Below are 19482 nucleotides of genomic sequence, written 5' to 3'. Positions count from 1 at the left end.
CACACGTGATTAGAGTATGCACATTAACAACATACACATACTTATACATATATTAATAGATGTCAATGTTGCCAGAACACCAATCTGCTGTGATTGGGTAGCATCACAGATCTTCAGTCTGTGGTGATTGGCCATTCCCTACTATTAAACAGTACAAAATGTCAAGCCTCTAACAAACCCAAGAAATGGGGAAGTAAAGGACCCAGAAAGACCCTAAACTTTCAGCAAATGAGCCAGTTCAATGCGGCCATTTAGAGAGTTCTGTTGCAGTGCACTAAATCAGCTGGACCCATGGTTAATCAGCTCTGAGAGGTTGTGTGTATAGTGTGTGTGTGCGTGTGTGTGTGTGTGTGTGTGTGTGTGTGTGTGTGTGTGTGTGTGTGTGTGTGTGTGTGTGTGTGTGTAGGGTCCTTACTTCTGCCTGCGCCAACTCCAAGGCTGCTCTTCGAAAGCGGCCGACTGCGGTTGAGAGAGAGGAGGAGGAAGACAGGAAGCAGTGAACAACAACATCCTACGTTCTAGAATGCCATTCTACGTTCTACATAATACATAAGACAACTAAAGACTTTACACGGATCTAACACCATTCAAATGAAAAAATAGTGATTTATCATTACATTATATATATTGTGGTAAATTATGACAAGATGTGGTGCTAGATATTTTGTTAGTTTATTTTAGTTAATTTCAGTAAATAAACTACGAGTCATTTTTTCAAAAACATATGTAAAGTGCAATACACAATGACCCAGTTGAGAGGGTAACATCGGCCTTACTTGAGGCTCTCCTGGGAACTGGAAGAGGAGCGATCTGATTGGGGGAGGGACATGACGCTGTCAGAGCCCTTTAGGTGGGACTGAAGAGCCTTCTGATAGGACAGCTCCAGAGCCTGGAACAGTTGCTCCGCCTCCCGGCTGAAGTGGCCATGGAAACCCCAATAGCACCTGTGGGTGGGGCAGAGGACAGCCAATTACAAAACTGGTGAGGTATACCCAACCTTGATGCAGTTCAACAGGGTGGAAATCTGACCCCATCCAAGCTGTGTTTAGGCATGTAGAGGATCACTCAAGATAGATGGATAAAAAAAGTCCTTTTCATAGCCAAACACATTCATTTCTACCTATTTTCTCACCATTCTGTGTGTGTGCGTGTGTGTGTGTGTGCGTGCAGCTTACTTTCTGGCCACAGATCTGGCCTCCGAGTCTGCGTCATGGACTCCTTTCTTGACGGTCTCACTGAGCACTGCAACATGCCTGCAAAGACACAGAGAAACACCTCACACCAGGGCTACTAACTAGCCGCAGGGACAGGCTGGGTGGCAGGACACACACCACAGAGAACTGGGTGACAAAGGAAATGAGAGTTGCACTGGTGTTGTCAAGAAGAGATAAACTGGGCAGTGGTAGCGTAGTGGTTAAGGAGCTGGGCTAGCTTGCAGTAGCCAGAAAAGTTGTGGGTTCAATTCCCGTCTTCCACCGTTGTGCCCTTGAGCAAGCTATTTAACCCCACACTGCTCCAGGGACAATGGCCCTTGTAATGTAGTTGACGTGTGCTTTTGGATAGAAGCGTCTGCTACTATAAATTACTAAATGCAAATGTAAACTGATGATAAGAGCAGGAACCCATGGAATCTAGAACCGGAACTATTAGTAACAGCAGCCTACAAGGGGCAGCTGTTTGGACCGGATGCACCAAAGCAGAGCAGAGCTGAACTAACTCAATCCACAAGGACAGATAAGGACTGGACTTGTGGATCCACTGCAACCAGAACTGAGCCCAACAGGAACCAACACTGAGGAGCTGTGGGCCGAACTAACAGAATCAGTAAGGGCCGATAAGTGCCCAGATGCCACTGCCAAGTGTTGCCATGGAAACCCCTGGGACGAGGCAAAAGGCGGCCCTGCCCTTTGTTTGGTGTCCCACATGCACCATAATTAATTTCTCAGAGGAGCTAACAGGACCACTCAGCTGGGAAGGCCAGTGTGTGTGTGTGTGTGTGTGTGTGTGTGTCACAGAGAGAGTGAGTAAAATGTGTGTACGTATTAGTATGTCAGTTTATGACATTACCAGTAAATATTAATTCTTAAGCAAAATGCTAGTAGACTTTGTGAGACATTTTTACCTGTCAAGAGCGTTTGTATGCCACTCCTGTAAGATCAGGTCCAGGAACTCATAACAGCGCCTGAAGGGGGATCAAAAGAAAGAGGTCAGGCAGTGTCACGCAGCAAACTTCAGAAATACTCTCGCCCCGTCACTGGCTTCCCAGAATGCATCTGAAACAATCCTGCCCCGTCTCTGCCTTCCCAGAATGCATCTGAAATACCCCCACCCCTTCACTGCTTTCCCAGAATGTATCAGATATATATCCCTGTCACTTCACTGCCTTCCCAGAATGCATCTGAATGTGGACAGGGTCTGGTCTGATTTGAACAGATCCCACAAGGAAGTCTTAGCCAAGTAACTGCGTGGTGTTGACTTGCTTTGAGCTTCCAAGCCTTTAACGCAGACTGCCATTAGAGAGATTGATCATCATTACAGATATTAGATATTCAGGGTTCCCACTCTAAGTCAAATGTAAAATTCCATGACATAAAATTTTCCCTGACATAAAACCTGAATTTCCATGACTTACTACATAATGAATAGTACAATATCCCGACCAATGATTTCAGAGCACCTGCGTAACGGTCAAGAATCTTTGACTTTTTTTTAGAGCAGGAGATGAATAAATGTAGCCTGGAAAAATCCAGACTCATTCACCATAGGGATTTGTTTCCAAAACTTGCATAGCAACAGGCACTAACTTTGAAATCATTGGTTCAGCCTAACCAATCACATTGATCAGAGATTCCTAACGCTATTTCCTACTTTGCCTAAACTTTACAAACTGACAATTAACAGCATCAATAGACACAATGTATGTGAGTCTACCTTTGCTGTAAATACATTTCTGCATTTCATACATTTCTCTCGTCGCTGATTGGCCTGACATTTTTCTTGTTTGCGGGAAAAGGTTATGAACTATGGTGTTTGAGACTAGATCTCCCTGAAAGATGATGTAGATAGGTAGGCGGGGCCAGGCTAGAATAAATGGGCTTTAAATAAACACAGCTAAGCAAGCAAACAGTAAAGCTAATACTGTAAGCAGATATATACAAATTCTGCATGAAAATATATTTGTATTAATGTATTTTGGCAAGTATATTTTAAACTGCTGCAACAAAATTCCTTGATATTCCATGACTTTGCCCCAAAAATAATAAAATTACCCATGGGAACCCTGGATATTAGTGATGGTACAGAGTTAATCAATAATCCACATCAAGCAATACAAACGTTTGGTCAGTGGCACTGTTGTGGATTTGCTGGTCCCTGTGGTGATGACTGGTGCGGATGCCAGTTATGCTCATGTATGAATCATGCCCACTGCTATTCAAAACTAATTACAATCACAAAACTCCTCTGCTGCAATCCACACGGCCATGCACACACTCACACACACAAAACACAAACACCGCTCTTTACTGTCTGATGCCAACGGCCACACAAAAGCACACACTCTCACAATCTTACACACTCACACATGCATACACACACGTGCAGTGCAGTGCTGCTCACCGTCGGATGGCCACAGATTTGGAGATGCAGCTGCTGGTGATGATGGGGATGAGGCGAGGGTAGTGGGTGTGCTGCAGAGAGGAGACAACACAGACGCCTGTCAATCAATCAATCAATCGCTGTCACAGTCAAGCACACAGACCACATACACACACAGATGGGGCCTTGCCAAGAACACCACTGGCAGGGCTGCCTGGTAGAAACGGGACACACACACACACACACACACTTGTATGTAAATAGTATAGTCCCAAAAAAAGATGGGTGGACTAGAAAAGTCTGTGTAAAAAAAGTAGAAAAGTGTGAAATTGAAAGTGTGTGTGTGTACACTCACGCGCAGGATTATGCGGACGGCAGCCATGCCGGACGTGGCAATGATCTTGGCGCTGTTGGGTACCAGGTTGAGCAGCGTGGGCATGATGGACTCCGCGCCGTGGTCAAAGCGGTTACCCAGCAACACGGACAGATGCCTGATGGGTAATGAAGAGAGGGGGGGTGGGCATATTCAAAACCCCTTTATTGAACCATCCTGTTACATTTGGACTACATATGATTTGGATCATATGGATCAAGGTGTGTGTGTGTGTGTGCGTGCATGCGTGCGTGTGTGTTAACAACACACCGATGGGTCAGATGCAGAGACAAAATTCCTGTGAGTGTGTACATGTGTGTGTGTTTCACCCTAGCCACTGAAAAACTATTTTTTTTCCCAGCATGTGACGTGTGTTAGCATGTGTGACAGCATGATGTGTGTGAGAGTTTGTATGATTGCGTGATATGTGTGAGATTGTATGAGCGTGTACGATTGCATGACGTGACGTGTGATTGATCCATACCCAAGCGTGATGCAGGCCTCTCGGACCACCTGTGAGCGCAGGTCTTTGGCCGAGAGCTTGAAGGCCGGCTCCATCTGACGCAAATGCTGAGAGAGACCCTCATATTCCACAGCGCCGGCCAGCAGCAATGAGCGTACCTTCTTCAGCTGAGTACACACACACACACACACACACACACACACACACACACACACACACCATTGTATTAATTATTTAATTGTTTAACTGTTTACTGATATAAAATTACCCAACCAAGTACTAATTAACCACATCCATAACTTACCACACATACACATAGCAAACTTATCAATCAATTTGAACAACCAATCAATCATCTAATCTAGCAACATTTGATGAACAATCAACATTAACAAACAAATGACAATGACAATCATCTATACTCCCATAATGGGTGGTGTCTAACTTGTCTAACAAAGCAGACTCTGATTGGCTGATTTGTGGCTCTTACCGCGGTGACCCTGTGCTCCCAGTCTTGACGCTCGTCTGACAGGACCTCTCTGATCTTGTTCATGGAGTCCTCCAGCTCACGGCTCGAGTAGATCTGCACAAAGAGACCAGAGCAGGCTTCACAAGAGTCTCACCACATTAATACTGGAGTCACACCACATTAATACTGGAGTCACACCAGATTCAAACTGGAGTCACACCAGATTCAAACTGGAGTCACACCAGATTCAAATTGGATTCAAACCAGATTTGAACTTGATTCACACCAGATAATGTTTTTGTGTTGTTAGTTATTGGTCTCTCATATCAACACCCTGTTTAAATGAACTGTCAGTGCTGGCAGGGTCTATGATGGCAAGGTCTCTTACACCATTCTGGTTGTGGGCCTGAGTGAACACAGGGCACAGTAACGTTGGCACTGGTGCTCATACCTGTACTGTGGGCACGTCCTCAAAGGCACGGATGAAGTCCTCCTCATCCACGGCCCCAGCGCTGCCACCCTCTTTACCTGCACACAGCAAAGGACACACATACAAAGTTACTTTCCTCTGTGAACAACACCACTGGTCTTATCCCTTTCAGCAATCATTCACAACATTCCCACAGAAAGACTGCTTTTTAACACCCACAGAAAGACTGCTTTTAACACCCACAGAAAGACTGCTTTTAACACCCACAGAAAGACTGCTTTTTAACACCCACAGAAAGACTGCTGTAAAAACAGCAGAACTCCACTCTTACAGCTGTCGCATAAAACGTGGGGAGACAGGAAGGAAGATAGCATACTCTCAGAAGTTCCACCCTCAGGTAACTTCCTGTTTATTAGGCTGTGCCACTATCAACAGTGGTTAAATACACCGGGCCCAAATATAAGCAATAGCAAAACAGCAAAGTCGGGCAAAAAGCCAACAAGAACCGAAACTAATTTAATTACTTGGCAAACCAATTTGCTAATTTAATGCTATGAGAAAGATCCCAAGTGCCAACGTGGTAAGGTATGGGCAAAGCTCCCAGAGGCAATGTGAAAGCTTTGCTAATTTAAAGAGGACATAGAATGGAAAACCATTTTTACCTTGGCTTAGTTGAATTAGGACAGTTTGGTGCATGGCCACAAAACTACCGTGAACGGAAAACACAGTCGTTTCCTCCTTCCTACGTAAATCTCCGAGTTTGAAATGACCACTAAAAAACAGGCGAATCTGAACAACAAAGACTGTGAAGTGAACCATCCCTCTGACCCAGGCCCCACTCCACAACGTACCTTATCACTTCAAGATTCAGGAAGAGGTTGCTGGAGCATATCAGGCAGCCAATCAGCGTAAAGCTCTCTTAATTATTCATTTGGGTGCCAGATAAATATGAGGGGGCGCTAGATATCTGCTAAAATGGGCCATCTTATTCCTCAGCCTAATAATAGGGTTGTAAATGGCTTGTAAAACAGCATCTGACACAGACTTCAGGTTCCATTCGCTGCTAAGTGAGCCTTAGCACTGGGAATGTTTTTGGGAGGCATTAAATGCTACCAATATATATTTCAGTAGATTTCAGAAGATTTCTACTCTGGTTTATCTCAAAGCTGGCTGCTTGCTTATCTGGCCACGCTCCAGGATATGAAAATATATGATATCTCTTAATATGCTGGAGATGTAAAGAGAAAGCTGGGGTGACGGGGCAGCGATGGCCAAAGTCGTCTCTGTGTGTCTGTGCCAAAAATTGGAGAATTCCTGCGTTTCTGTCAGACGGAGACCCATGAAAAGATTTGGATAGAATGTCAACGTGATTGACGGCCCAATTACTCTGAGCAACGAGCTGCCGCCCTCCCTAATGCCTTCCATTTGACTCAATCACCTCCTGGAACATCTCACACTCCACAAAAAACACAGAGATGTGAGGAAAGACAGACAGAGAGAGACAGAGAGAGCGAGAGATAGAGAGAAGAATTGTATGTACCATCATTATATGTGTATATGTTTATTACTACTACTCATACTTATTTCATTACTCACATTAATACTTTGGTAATATTGTACCTTCAGTTTTACTGAATTGAGAGAAGAGAGAGACAGAGACAGAGAGAGAGAGAGAAAAACAGACAGACAGACACAGACACAGACACAGACAGACAGACAGACAGACAGACAGAGAGAACAATGGAGAAAGATTGAGAGAAAGAGTAATAGATCTAAAGAAAAATAGATGGAGAAAGAGAGACATTAAAGACTGAGAGAAAGATCAGATCAGATAAACTTTATTGTCCTGATGGGAGAAACTTGACTTAAGCATCAGAACAAACCGCTCTTTCAATCAATCAACACATTAGTGCAACACAGTACCAGACAGGCTACGCCGGGCACGTTCTGTAACTGAAGAGTTCCATTTGTGGAGCGTCTGCTGCAACTATTATCTTCCACTGTAATCAATGGACCTGGCTACACCAGACGTGACGGCAGTGACGTGACGCGGGAACATCCGACAAAATAAGACCAGACTTCTAAAATGATTTGTAGGTGTAGCACGACTATAAGACACAGAGGAGAACTGACCGAAGTAGACAGGTCGTCTACACTTTGTGTATGAAATTCAAGACTGTGGTATTTTTATTTAGAAGAGTTATTTAAGTTGGGAGAAAGCAGAACTTGTAACAGTTGCTTTTGAATCTGCAAGGTATCATTAAAAAAAAAACAATCTGGGGTGTGTGTGTGTCTATGTCTGTGTGTATGTGTGTGTGCGTGCGTATGTGTGTGTGTGTGTGGTGTGGTGATGCTGTCTGCCAAGACTTGTCTGTTATCTCTTGCCCTCACACTCCATGGCCATGGGTTCTCCTCATCTATTTTTCATGGCTTGGCCAATATGTGTGTTCCTATGGAGTGCAGATGGAGTGTATGTGTGTGTGTGTGTCAGTATTTCTATGGAATGTGTGCACGTGTGTGTGAGGGAGTGTAGTGTAGTTCAGTGTGTGTGTGTGTGTGTGTGTGTGTGTGTGTGAGTGTGTATGTGTGTGTATGTGTGTCTGTGCAGTGGTTTTGCATTTCTGCCTTGTTATCCCTCTGAAAGAGTGCTAGGGGAAAAAAGGCTACTGACAGCAAGAGATAATCGACCTCCGACTCTTTTGTCTTTGTGTAACACACACCCAAGTAGCCCCAACCTCAGCACTGTGCCCTGGCCTCAGCAGAGGGGAAGCACTCTCCGATGCCCTTTAATGACCTTGCACAACCTCACACTCTCGTGGAGGTTCCGAGGTCTAAGGTCTCCATTACAGCGATCAAAATACAACCACCCAGAGCAAAAAGAAACAGCTAAAATGCACTTTATTAGGATAGACACACACACACACACACACACACGGGGGTAGGATCACTGCGGCTGCTAGCATTGACAACATGGCAGCATATATTGTAAATGATGATGTTTGACAATGATGATTACTATGCGACATGATGTCACAGGAACAGATGCAACACAACAAAACATTGCTTGTCAATGCTCACCACACACACACACAAACACACACACTAGCTTGAGGTGGATAGTGACACACAGGCACGTAACAAGGAGTGTTCCATTTGCGGAGCATAAAAATAGTTCTAGAAGACTCCCATCACTGATTGGTTGATATACCATTGATTGTGGTGAAGCTAATGGGTACAGCATATACTCCGCACTCAGAACGTTTCAGTTACATGTCTGGAGCAGCCTGCCTGTGAGGGGATGAATGAATGTGCCAATTACACTCGGTCATGATAAGGGGACCAGACTGAATGAGCCAGGTAGGCAATTTAGCCAGGACACTGGGGAACCCACCACTCTTTAACCCCTACGAATAAGACCTCGGCTTAACATCTCATCGGAAGGGCAGCATCTCCTACAGCACAGTATCCCCATCACTGCACTGGGGCATTAGGACTTTCATATATACAGCACCAGGCTTTCCTTCAAAGCAACCGTATGCAGATACAGCTCAATGATATAGATGGGAAACCCTGTGCAAATTTATCAATGGCTTCTCCATTGAACCACTGATGGATGAAAACAAGAAATGAGAGAGAGAGAGAGAGAGAGAGAGAGAGAGAGAGAGAGAGAGAACAGAGACAGAGGATGAGTGATGAGGAATCTTTACACAGCGAGTTGGAGACAGTGACTAGGTATAGAGAGGTGGACATAGAGGCTCAGACGAAGATGTCCATCTCTATATACAGTCACTGGTCAGTGAGTAAACAGACAAAGGGGGATGGGGATGGGGATGTCTATGGGAAACACACGGATGATGAATGACTGAACAGACCGATCTTTAAGAGATGAGAGATGGGGGGAAGTGCATGTCTACAGGGAACACACAGTGAGTTAGAGAAGGACAGGAGGATTTAAGAGAATGAGGCAGGACAGCACAGAGTAATGACGACTGAATCGAAGGGAAATGAGCAACATGGACAACTACGGGGCAACACGAAGACAAGAGTCAAGACAACCCAATACAAGATCACCACACACACACACACACGTGTAACAAATGCATGAATTAAACTACTGAATATGGACAAAACAAACAAGAAAGTGCTACACAGATATATTACATTTAAACTGCTGAATACCATGAGATCTCATAGTATTTCATATGGAATTATCATCATTTGGCTTCACACACACACACACACACACACACACCTCTGTGTCTCACCTGTGGATTTGGAGCTGGAGGCGGAGCTAGGCCGGCGCATGGAGCCGGTGTTTCCTGGCCGTCGCACAGACGACGCCCCCTTAGAGGACGAGGAACGGCCCCCGTCCACAGAGTCGTCATCGTCGATGTTCTTATCTGCAAACCAAACAAGCACACACAGTTAGTGGAGCCTCCTTAGCAGATGCCCTATGTAACAAAGACTCACACTAATACATATCCATCTATGTAAATATATACACACACACACACACACACACACACACACACACACAGAAGAGTATCATAATCACATCCCATGTTAACTGAGAGGACAAGCAACGGAGAGGAAGCTGTGGAAAAGTGGCTACAGTATCCGTACCACTTTCAGATTTGAGTCTGACCCGCGGTCATTTCCTGATCCCACCTCATCTCTCTCTCCTACTCTCTTCCGGTCACTGTCCACTGTCCTATCTGAGCACAGGCAGAACGCCCATAACTATAACAAAGAGAAGCAGCAGCAGCAGCAGGAGCAATTGGGTCAGGCCACAGAATCTGCAGCCTCAGCTCACATGGTAATTAAGAGCCCGTGAATTAACGAGGGAGTCCTGCCTTCTGGTCTGCATTCACACGGAGGACAACACAGACACACACAGGCGCGCACACACGCGCGCACACACACGCACGCACACACGCACGCACACACGCACACACACACACGTACATCTGCTGATAAATAAACATGCAAGCACTCACACACACAGAATAACAGTGTACTTCTCCCACACAGACAGTGTAGTTCGGCCAAACACACACACCCACCCACACACACACCCACACACACAAACAAACAAACACACACACAGCACTTTTTATGATTGCAGTGTATGTGCAGGCGTACATTTTGATCACTGGATGGGTATCAAATAGATTAGATGGATGCAGAGCCAAGCCAGGGCCCTGAGGGCAGGACTACTGGTCAGGACACACACACATACACACCCAACAAACACACATACACACACACACACACAAACAGAGAGACACATACACACACAGAGAGCTAATCACGGCAGAAGGGCAGCCCTGAATATGGACACACACATCGACACACACACACTCCTGTTATGAGTGGAGGACTGGCTCCAGTTCTGAAGGACACTGTAGTGTTTCCGAAGGAGCCTAAGACCTCACTGTGGATGACATGGCCAATTCACTGTGTGTGTGTGTGTGTGTGCGCATGAGTGAGAGAAAGAGAAAGAGCGAATTTACCTTTTCTATTGTGAGGAAGAAAAGTGTCAGCCCCAACACACACACACACACACACACACACACACACACACACACACACACCGACCAGATCAATCCGCATGAATTATTCACATACTTGACACACGCATAACCATTCTGCTCACACACCAAGCACATTCATCATTCTAACGTCCACTCTAACAATTCCTACCTCACACATCATTAACACGCCCAAACACACATACACACACACACACACACACACACACACACACACACACACACACACACACACACAGTAAACACACAGTAATTTCTACATAGAGCACCCAGAGCTGATGCGATAAGATAGGTGTAACAGAGAGAGAGGAGGTAGTGACATGCTGCCTTGCCGTCTGCACTAGTGTTAGCTCACTTCTGTTAGCTCCCATGCTAGCACAGTAGCAGCACCACATGTTAGATTGGGTAGCAACAGGGAGCCTCTAGACAAGCCTAACACACCGAGACACACACAGACACACAAACACAGACACACACACACAGACACACACACAGACACACACACACACAGACACCTGTTCTATGATGTCACCCTGTTGCTTCTACACGAGTCGATGCGGTTCCCTGCGTCTACTGCGTGTGGCCATGACTCTCTTATTAACAACAACACAGCAGCGCTCCTTTTCTACTTCTCTCCACCTCTCTCTCTCCACCTCTCTCTCTTTCTTCCTCCGAGCACCCCAATGCCAACATCCACCCATCCAGCCAGCCATCACACACACACACACACACACACACTCCCACTCTCTCTCTCTCTCGCGCACACACACACACACACACACATAATCACTCTCTCCATCCACAGCTCAGAGAAGCTCCTGTCCTTGAGCCAGATAACAGAGGCAGACACAGAGAGAAGAGAGACAAGAATAAGCAGCTGGACCAGTAGAGTTACAGAGACAGAGAGAAGAACAGAGAGAGAGAGGGAGAATGAGCGAAGAGAGGAGAAAAAGAGAGGGTTGCTTACAGGCACAGATTTTCCTGCACACCAGCTTCCTCAGCATACCTTCACGCTCTCCTCACCGGCCTCCTCATCCCTCGTTCAGCTTACACACGCGTCTCTCTCTTTCCCGATCTGTCTCTCTCTCTATCTCTCCCTCCCTCCCTCTCTGTCTCTCTCTCTCTCTCCCTCAGTCTCTCTCCTCTCTACCACGCAGTCTTGCCCCTCCCTGCCTACCCTGAGTCTGCGCATGTCGTGTGTGCACATGTATGTATGTATGTGTGTGTGTGTGTGTGTGACCCTGTGTGTGTGTGTGTGACTCTGTGTGTGTGTGTGATTGTGTGTGTGCGTGCGCGTGTTGCAGATCATGTAGCAGGGAGCTTATCAAATGGAGGTCCACACTGAACAGGATTTTTCTCCACTCCCTTTCTCAATATGTGTGTGTGTGTGTGTGTGTGTGTGTGTGTGTGTGTGTGTGTGTGTGTGTGTGTTACCCTCCCCCTTCCGAATTGTATGCTGAGTTGTCAGTCCCCGAGCTCCGCCTCATGTTGCATCCAGCGGGGGAGGGGGACAGGGAGGAAGGGGGAAAGGAAGAGAGAGGTAGAAGAGAAAAAGAGAGAGGGATAGAGGAGAGAAAGAGAGAGGGATAGAGGAGAGAAAGAGAGAGGTAGAAGAGAGAAAGAGAGAGGGATAGAAGAGAGAAAGAGAGAGGGATAGAGGAGAGAAAGAGGGACAGACAGAGGCTAAAGAGGAGGGGAAGAAAGGGACATAGAGGAGAGAGACAGAGAGAGAGCAAAGGACAGAGAGAGAGAGTGTGTGTGTGTGTGTGAAAGGGACATGGAGAAGAGAAGGATGGAGAGAATGAATGTGTCTGTGAGAGAGAAAGGGAGGGACAGAGAGGGAGTTGGATGATAGGGGGAGAGAGAGATATAGATGGATGAGAGAGGGATAGAAAGAAAGAAAGAAAGAAAAAGAGAGAGAGAGAGAGAGAGAGAGAGACCCCCCTCTGTCAGCCACACGCCCGCTCTAACACCGTCAATGCATCAGTGTTTTTCAAGATGTCCTTGTGGATTGGAGTGCAACAACTCACACACACACACACACACACACATATACACACACACGCACACACACTAGAGCACTAGAGCTCTGTGTTTTTGTCCTCCAGTCACTGTTGAGAGATATCACCTGTGACATGCCATAGAAAGACAGACAGAGGAGAGTGTATGTGTGTGTGTGTGTGTATGTGGAAAGTATTTTAGAACTTTTGTTTATTTTGGTAACAGCAGAGAAGCTCTCAAAGTATAATATAAGCAGAAATAGGTGCGGGCATATGCATGCATGCACGCACACACCCAGTCATGCACGCACACGCACACGCACGCAGGCACACACACACACACACACAGGAGAAAACTGGGTTAAGAGGCAGAGTAAACAGCGCGGAAGGAAAAGCTGATTTATTTTGTCTGCCGTGTGAGAAGCGTCAGACAGTATCGTCTAGGGAGGGCGGCGCGAGCAAGCGAGCGTGTGTGTGTGTGTGTATGTGTGTGTGTGTGTGTGTGTGCATGTGTGTGTGCGTGTGTGTGTGTGTGTGTGTGAGAGAGAGAGAGAGAGACAAAGAGAGAGGGAGTGAGAGAGACAGAGAGGTAAGGATGAATGAAAGCCATCATGAAGGACAGTGTGGGGGGTTGGTGTTTCATGCTCCAGGTTGGCATTAGGGACTGCAGTCACTATATAACTCCATATATAACTATATATAACCTCCCACTATTACTGCACATGTGCATTGTCATCCTGGAGATCAGATGTGTGCTCTCTGTGCCTGGCTGCTGTGTGACTACACACACACTACATATCAAGTATTGGGAAGAGTATCAGAGTAAATAAACCCTTAATGACTTAAAGCACAAGCCAATGTTCAAAACACATCTGTGCAATGTGCATTGTGTTAGTTATATCTGTAGTCCGACTAACAGCCTAAGTAGGTCTTCACATTTGCAGATTTAATTACATCCTCACATTGATATGTGAGGAAACGAGTTCAATGTGCTGGTTGACCACTAGAGGGCAGTGTGCGCTGCCAACCCAAACAAAGGCAGAGCCAAAACATGATTCAGCAGTGCATGGCTACAGCTAAAGGTTACAGTGATGTCAGAGGGATTTCAGTCTCTCTCAGAGATCAATACGTAAAGAATGACAATGCAGGACAACATATTTTGCATATTTAGCTTCATTTAAAATAAAAAACCCGTATTGCGATTCTGTAAACATGGCATCCTTCTTTCAGTTCTTCTGGCTGGTACACACACACACACACACACACACACAGACAGAGAGACACACACACACACACACACACATACACACTAGGTAACAGTTACACAAACTCAGCTACATGATTCTCAACCGCATCACTTGTTAGTTGACAAAGAGCCGTGATAACTGCTTATCAATGCTCCTTATCAATGAACAAATATACAACTGGTCACTACACATTAATACAATATCAATTTAACACTGAATCTTATCAAATACAAAACGTATCAACTCTAAGCTCTAAATAAACACTCCAGTTCAATCCCAGCCTTGCCTACCTGGCTTTGCTCAGACAGCTTTGGCTTTCTAATCTAAGTAGACAACTGATCCCTCAGACGCTAATGCTGGAAATTGGTGGAAAACTCAGGGGCCTTCCCCTCCATGCTGGACAAAAGAAAGCGCCTATGAAGTCTGGAAATGCAGATCGTTAATAGTTCCCTCTCTAATACTGTGCTGTTGAGTGTGAAGGAGTATGGGTAAAAAAATCTTGCTCAGTCACATACACACAACCATTACATAGAAGCACAAGACAAGATATGAGGACGGAAAATACATTCTGAAACACTGGGCTGAAACGTCTGGTCTTAGACCAGGACCTCCCTCAGACAGCAGCAACAAAAGCAGATGAACAAGAAATCTCTGCAGACCTAAAACACAGGTTACACACACACACACACACACACACACACACACACACACACACACACAGCTGGGGGTGTCTGCTTGCTCTGTTTTTCCATTTCAAATGCAGATAAATAGAGAAAAAGTACACCGTATTAAATAACGCAGGGCTTAGACTTCTAGTCCTAAACAGCATGGGCAGGTTTGCCTGAAAAGACTTCCAGGAAGGAACAAAAGGGGGCAGAAACGCTGAGTGCTCTGCTGAGAGCTCTGCTGACCCCCACTTACGCACACAACAAGCACAAACTAAATCCAGCGCAGCTCAACTGGACTGAACACAGTGAAATAGGACATGTGGGTGAGGCAGTAAGATGAGAGGAAGTTGTCGTCATTGCAGAGAGGGCACAGATTGTGCAGACTGCCATCAGAGGTAGGCACTGAGGTACCATATGTTGGGACTGAGCTCCATCTATGTAAGATGTATGGGCTCAAGAGTACCAGCATATTAGTGTGAGTGAGAGTGTGTGTGTGTGTGTGTGTGTGTGTAAGACAGTCTATGGCCTTGCATGTGTACTATACATAAGTATGTGCATGTCTTAGCCAGGGCGTTATGTGTGTGTGTGTGTGTGTGAGAGAGAAACACCCCTGGGCCCAGCTTTAATAGCATAAACAGCATTCCTCAGCTCCCTAAGGTTCACAACACACACACCAAAAGAGGTTCACCCAACAGACACACACACACCAGTGTTTGGGTCTTGTTTCATCTGTGCAGTGCCATCATGACGAAGAACTGGACCGCTGGCCAAAGGTTCTTCTGACACAGTAGATCATTTTCACAGCGAAACACACACGCAATATGCCGATTCAGTTTCTTATATTTCAAAAGAGTTTGACAAAAAGAAAACAGTATGTAAATGTTTTGTTAAATGTGTGCACTGTGTAATATTGATGAATTCCACAGCATTTGACGCGCGGGCCTTTAGTATACAGACATGCAAACGTCTTTACTAGTAGTGTGCATCTCATCCAACTAACACCAAGGCAAAACTGATGAGATAGATGAAAGATAATCATGTAAAATTGGCATATCCTTCACCAAGCTAAAAGAGTTCTCAGCTTAAATTTCTCAAACTGCAGTTTTTAATTAGATTAAAACAGCATCGACAGCAGTCCTCCCTGAGACTTCTCTATAACAGTCTCATCACTCACTCCTGACCTGCTGTGACACAGCAACAATGTGTGTGTGTGTGTGTGTGTGTGTGTGTGTGTGTGTGTGTGTGTGTGTGTGTTGGTGTGTGTGTGTGTTTGTGTGTGTGTGTGTGTGTGTGTGAGAGAGAGAGAGAAAGAGAGCGAGACAAAAAGACAGAGTGTTTGTGTCCTTGCTGTTCACCTATAATTCACAAGGGCCCTGAAGCTCCCAACATGCCATTCATCTTCCCACCCCTTTTTGGACAGGCAATCCCCAAGACACCTATGGGGACCTAAAGGGATATAAACAGTCCCCTCCCAGCTTGAACACTGGGCTTCGTGACTGACCGTCTCCTGCGCAGCAATAAAGAAGACCTCCCCCACACAGGCTCCTTAGCCATAAACCACGCACAGAAAACAAACACTAGCATGTGCTATACTGATATGAAGTCTCTCCGGTCTTTACATTTATGGAGTCAAATCTGGAGCATCTATGGCATGTTTGATCTTAAATCTGAAATCTCAAGTTTACAGTTCTACAGTAAAAGCTTACATTTTATGGTTCATTTGACCTGAAGTGTCGTGTTTACATTTCTGAGGTGAATCACGAGTGTGAGTGTGTGTGTGTGTGTGTGTGTGTGTGTGTATGTGTGTGTGTGTGCACTGCAGCAGGGGCGGCGCCAGCTCCCCCTGAGACGGATCTGGGAACCTGAAACCCACCCGACAGAGAGGCGGCCGGCGGAGATCTCCTTTCAGCGCGAAGCCCGACCCGCGGAGCCTGGGCCGGGCTCTGGTTGTACCAGGCCACACGGCGCCACTGGGCTGTCCTCAAACGGACCGCTACAGGGCTACACCACGGGGGAACAAACGCCTCACAATCACCTCACTAACCAACATCTTACTCTGATCATTCACATTGCGTCGTCGTTCTCGCGGCCCCGAGACGCGGAAACTAGAGCATTGGGCCGGTTCTGGTTCTAGTTCTGGTTCTAGTTCTCCATCTCAGCACGGAGGTGCAGGAAAAATGGAACCCAGAAGAAACAGTTTGGTTTGCCTGGTGAGAATGACACTCGGGTCCCTGCAGGCAGGCAGGGAAACTGGGTTGACAAGTGCTCACATTCAGAGTGCGTGCAAACAAGTATTCACATCCACACAATGCACAACAATGCACTTAAAAGAGCAGTGGAGAGAGAACACTGAGACAATAAAAGCTGAAAACGCCTATTTAAGTTAGTGTATGTCTATGTGTGTGTGTGTGTCTGTGTCTGTGTGTGTGTGTGTCTGTGTGTGTGTGTGTGTGTGTGTGTGTGCGTATGGGCTGAATACACAGTGAGAACAGACCCATACCCACTTCCACTCAGGCTGGCACCTTAATTAATCCAGCAGGAGGGCCTCCCACGAGCCTGGCATTGCCACGGGTGCCCATGTACTGGGCACAGAGAGACACCTGCCGACCACCTGTCTGTATAGAGCCACCCTGCTGGGGAAATCCATCATCATCTGTGTGTGTGTGTGTGTGTGTGTGTGTGTGTGTGTGTGTGTTTGTGTGTGTGTGTGTGTGAGAGAGAGAGAAAGAGAGCGAGACAAAAAAGACAGAGTGTTTGTGTCCTTGCTGTTCACCTATAATTCACAAGGGCCCTGAAGCTCCCAACATGCCATTCATCTTCCTTCCCCCTTTTGGACAGGCAATCCCCAAGACACCTATGGGGACCTAGGGGATATAAACAGTCCCCTCCCAGCTTGAACACTGGGCTTCGCGGACTGACCGTCTCCTGCGAGCAATAAAGAAGACCTCCCCACACAGGCTCCTTAGCCATAAAACACGACACAGAAAAACAAACACTAGCATGTGCTATACTGATATGAAGTCTCTCCGGTCTTTACATTTATGGAGTCAAATCTGGAGCATCTATGGCATGTTTGATCTTAAATCTGAAATCTCAAGTTTACAGTTCTACAGTAAAAGCTTACATTTTATGGTTCATTTGACCTGAAGTGTCGTGTTTACATTTCTGAGGTGAATCACGAGTGTGAGTGTGTGTGTGTGTGTGTGTGTGTGTGTGTGTGTGTGTGTGCACTGCAGCAGGGGCGGCGCCAGCTCCCCCTGAGACGGATCTGGGAACCTGAAACCCGACCCGGACAGAGAGGCGTCGGCGGAGATCTCCTTTCAGCGCCGAGCCCGACCCGTGGAGCCTCAAGCCGGGCTCTGGTTGCACCACGGCGCCACTGGGCTGTCCTCAAACGGACCGCTACAGGGCTACACGCCACGGGGGAACAAACGCCTCACAATCACCTCACTAACCAACATCTTACTCTGATCATTCACATTGCGTGTTATGTGGATTCCTTGGCCCGAGGACGCTGGAAACTAGGAGCATTGGGCGGTTCTGGTTCTAGTTCTGGTTCTAGTTCTCCATCTCAGCACGGAGGTGCAGGAAAAATGGAACCCAGAAGAAACAGTTTGGTTTGCCTGGTGAGAATGACACTCGGGTCCCTGCAGGCAGGCAGGGAAACTGGGTTGACAAGTGCTCACATTCAGAGTGCGTGCAAACAAGTATTCACATCCACACAATGCACAACAATGCACTTAAAAGAGCAGTGGAGAGAGAACACTGAGACAATAAAAGCTGAAAACGCCTATTTAAGTTAGTGTATGTCTATGTGTGTGTGTGTGTCTGTGTCTGTGTGTGTGTGTGTCTGTGTGTGTGTGTGTGTGTGTGTGTGTGTGCGTATGGGCTGAATACACAGTGAGAACAGACCCATACCCACTTCCACTCAGGCTGGCACCTTAATTAATCCAGCAGGAGGGCCTCCACGGAGCCTGGCATTGCCACGGTGCCCATGTACTGGGCACAGGAGAGGACACCTGCCGATCCACCTGTCTGTATAGAGCCACCCTGCTGGGGGAAATCCATCATCATCTGTGTGTGTGTGTGTGTGTGTGTGTGTGTGTGTGTTGTAAACCTACAGGGCATCTTAAAGGGATTTTAAAAGTGTCTACCCATTCTGTCCTTCTATTTCATTTCCTCTCTTCCCAACAGCTCTCCCTCTCCCCCTTTCTCTCTCAGTTGGGACATTTCAACTTTTTTAAAGGTCAGCTTCCATGGCATCAGACTGGGCAAGAGTGCCCGGTGAAATCAGAGGCTGGCCGTGGCATGGCGCATGAGGCCACCTTTCCCCCTCAATGCCAACGTCCTCCTGCTGGCTCTGAGCTGGACAGCGGGCACCTCACATGGGCGAGAGGCGAACAGAGGAGCAGAGTGGAGCGAAAGAGAGAGGAGAGGAGAGGAGAGGAGAGGAGAGGAGGGGTCTATTCAGACGCCGCAGTGGGCATTGTAGGGAAATGGGTGGGTGAGTGGGGGGGCACAACAAAGACCGCATTCAGTGACCCCCACACCCCAGTTGGCATGGAACGCTGTGACCTTCTCAGGCGGTGCTGGGGAGGAAGCCAGGGGCTCAGTGCTGGGGACGAGTGCCACCTGCAAACCACACTCCCCCCCATGCCACCCTCGCTTTAACACGGGCACAAT

The 19482-nt window shown here is 46.7% G+C and overlaps 1 protein-coding gene across 2 annotated transcripts in view; it reads right to left on the bottom strand.

Moving 5' to 3' along the window:
- The window catches only part of LOC125288745 (CLIP-associating protein 1-B-like), a 68191-nt gene that overhangs the window by 24668 nt on the left and 24041 nt on the right, over nucleotides 1-19482 (bottom strand). For both annotated transcript variants that reach the window (XM_048235348.1, XM_048235349.1), the window contains exons 8-17: nucleotides 9598-9732; nucleotides 5354-5430; nucleotides 4924-5016; nucleotides 4455-4600; nucleotides 3953-4088; nucleotides 3619-3689; nucleotides 2123-2182; nucleotides 1176-1253; nucleotides 777-944; nucleotides 416-459 (exon numbers count right to left, since the gene is read on the bottom strand). In XM_048235348.1, the coding sequence (XP_048091305.1) occupies nucleotides 416-459; nucleotides 777-944; nucleotides 1176-1253; nucleotides 2123-2182; nucleotides 3619-3689; nucleotides 3953-4088; nucleotides 4455-4600; nucleotides 4924-5016; nucleotides 5354-5430; nucleotides 9598-9732 (1008 nt within the window). The remainder of the gene's footprint in view (nucleotides 1-415; nucleotides 460-776; nucleotides 945-1175; nucleotides 1254-2122; nucleotides 2183-3618; nucleotides 3690-3952; nucleotides 4089-4454; nucleotides 4601-4923; nucleotides 5017-5353; nucleotides 5431-9597; nucleotides 9733-19482) is intronic.

Source organism: Alosa alosa, chromosome 23 (genome assembly GCF_017589495.1).
Source record: "Alosa alosa isolate M-15738 ecotype Scorff River chromosome 23, AALO_Geno_1.1, whole genome shotgun sequence".
NCBI lineage: Eukaryota > Metazoa > Chordata > Actinopteri > Clupeiformes > Clupeidae > Alosa > Alosa alosa.
The sequence above is the reverse complement of the archived record's forward strand: the minus strand, read 5'-3'. Positions and strand labels throughout refer to the sequence as shown.